This window comes from Ammodytes marinus (genome assembly GCF_949987685.1).
Source record: "Ammodytes marinus genome assembly, chromosome: 23".
NCBI lineage: Eukaryota > Metazoa > Chordata > Actinopteri > Uranoscopiformes > Ammodytidae > Ammodytes > Ammodytes marinus.
Window position 1 is genome coordinate 18,656,544 of NC_137227.1, and position 2,500 is coordinate 18,659,043.

The 2,500-nt window shown below is 44.4% G+C and overlaps 1 protein-coding gene across 1 annotated transcript in view; it reads right to left on the reverse strand.

Annotated features, from left to right (window-relative positions):
• Positions 1-2,500, reverse strand: part of dysf (dysferlin, limb girdle muscular dystrophy 2B (autosomal recessive)) — a gene marked incomplete at its 5' end in the record, with an annotated part of 110,705 nt that overhangs the window by 15,937 nt on the left and 92,268 nt on the right. The window contains 2 exons of the mRNA XM_080051811.1: positions 1,394-1,536; positions 2,122-2,292. Coding sequence (XP_079907937.1) covers positions 1,394-1,536; positions 2,122-2,292 — 314 coding nt within the window. The remainder of the gene's footprint in view (positions 1-1,393; positions 1,537-2,121; positions 2,293-2,500) is intronic.

The window sequence follows — 2,500 nt, forward strand, 5'->3', positions numbered from 1 at the left end:
GCATGCAACAGCAAACGAGACCATCAGTGCAATGAATGCTATTTTAATATAGTTTTTCTTAATGCCTTTGTCATGGGGTATACGCTCACCCAGGAACTACAGCTGGCGTAGTAAAAACACTACCGCTTTTGTCCAACAGGGGGTGCTAGAATTAACACAATCTGAAAGTTCCTCGGAGCACCTTTAAGTATTTCAAACAATTTCAAATAGAATGGAGAGGTTTTTAGAGTTGCTTTACACGTGCAATATGTACATGTCTATCCCTGCACACTCTCACATCTTAATTTTCTGGATTTATCACATCATATATTTAGTATGTAGTATTTTATTTTAGGGGGGGGGGGCTGATTTATGAGCTTTCACCACTTTCCAAGGTCTGCAGTAGCGCTCCCCTCTCAGTGCGGCTAAGACTACTCATGTTTACATACTGTAAAATTTAACGTTTTTTGAATATTTTCCAGCTTAACACACAGGGGCGAATCAGCGGTCTTATGATTTCTATACTCACTCCGTCTGGGCCATTCTACTGAAAGCGATATCTCATGAACACTTTGAGGGATTTTTCTTTAAATGTGCCCTGCGTTCCCTACTATTTAGTATGCCAGAAAAAGATTTAGGATGTCCCAATACCGGTTGGTCGATTGTAGTATGCCAAAAATACATAAATGCCCAACTAACTCCAATAGCATTCAGGAGTATTCCTCTTTATTCTTGACATAAAAAAAAATCTTCCTTATCTGATTTTTTTTATCTCCTGTGGCCCTAAAACTCTTCTGTACTTTAGAATGTAGTGTAGTAAAAAAGAAAGAGTATGTGAATTGGAACGCAGGGTTTGTATAAATGTCCCCTCTGACTACAAGGATGAACTGAATAGATTTTGGAGGTCAAAGGTTGAATGTTACTGTGACTTTACTTATTGTCAGGTTGCAGTGACAAGTTTGTGTGCCTTGCCGGAGCATACAACCAACAGGCAGAATTTCTTGTTAAAGTTTATATCCCTAATATAGCATACATTTTTTTCTTATTATTATTTTTTAAGTGTTTTAATTTGTTGTTTCATATGTTTTTAGCAACAAAGCTATATTCTATTCTGTTCCATTCAATTCCCCACTCACCACATACACAAACACACACACACACTCACACTCTTACCAGCCCCCCCTCCACACACACACACACACACACACACACACACACACACACACACACACAATCACACACACAATCACACACACACACTCACTCACCCAGGTCTACAGCGGTGTACTAGTCTCAGACACACGCACACACGCACACAAACACACACACACACACACACACCCCCCGCCCACACACACACACACACACATACAGACACACACACACACACACACACACAGACACACACACTCACCCAGGTCTGCGGCAGAGTACTGGTCCCCTCTGAAGTGGACTGAGTCTTCCTGGTAAACTGGTTTGGGAAGGTTCCGTCTCTCACACACTCGGGACAGAAGCTGTCTGGGGCTCAGCTGGTCTCTCCACTGGTTCACCCCAGAACTGATGGGCCACAGACACAGAGAGAAAATGGGTGAGATTATGTTTTTTTTTGTTTTTTTTAAACCTTTATTTCTACAGGTAAATCCCATTGAGACCGGAGACTCTTTTGCAAGGGAGACCTGATCCCATTTACACGTTACCATTCACACACACATTCATACACCGATAGCAGCAGGCTAACTATCGACATTCACACGAGGCAAGGTGGGTGAAGTGTCTTGCCCAAGGACACAACAACTATGACACAGGTGGCAGGGCGGGGATCGAACCTCCAACCCTTTGATCATCAGCCGACCTGCTCTACCAACTGAGCCACAGTCGCCCCAAGATTATGTGAGCAGGTCGTTCTCTGCATGTCATTCCCCCTCTCTGACCCATTTAATGAATGTCTCTCCAACTGTCTAATCAAGCATGAAAAATGCAAAAGTGGATAAAGGAACGTGAGATAGGGAGGATGGGGAGATATTGTGAGACAGAGATTGATGCTTTCATTGTCCCATATAAAGCGTTGTCACGTCTCACTCACACACAGGAGGACTGGGGCAGGCCGCACACACACACACACACACACACACACACACTCACAGGCAGTAGGACATGGGCAGGCCGCACATGGCTCCGTGCTTGGAGAGGAATCTGTTCTCGAGGTCGATCTGCGTCTCTCCGACCTTCTCGTCTCTGGAGATGACGTCATGGTCGTACACAGACACTCGCAGGTCTTTGTCCAGAGGCAGGGAGCACGTCAACTCAAACATCCTGCAAGGGGACAGACAGACAGACAGACAGACAGACAGACAGACAGACAGACAGACAGACAGACAGACAGACAGACAGACAGACAGACAGACAGACAGACAGACAGATAGATAGATAGATAGTTATTTATCCAGAGGCAGGGAGCAGGAGAGCTCAAACATCCTGCAAGGGGATAGATAAAGGGTTTGGATAGATAGATAGATAGATA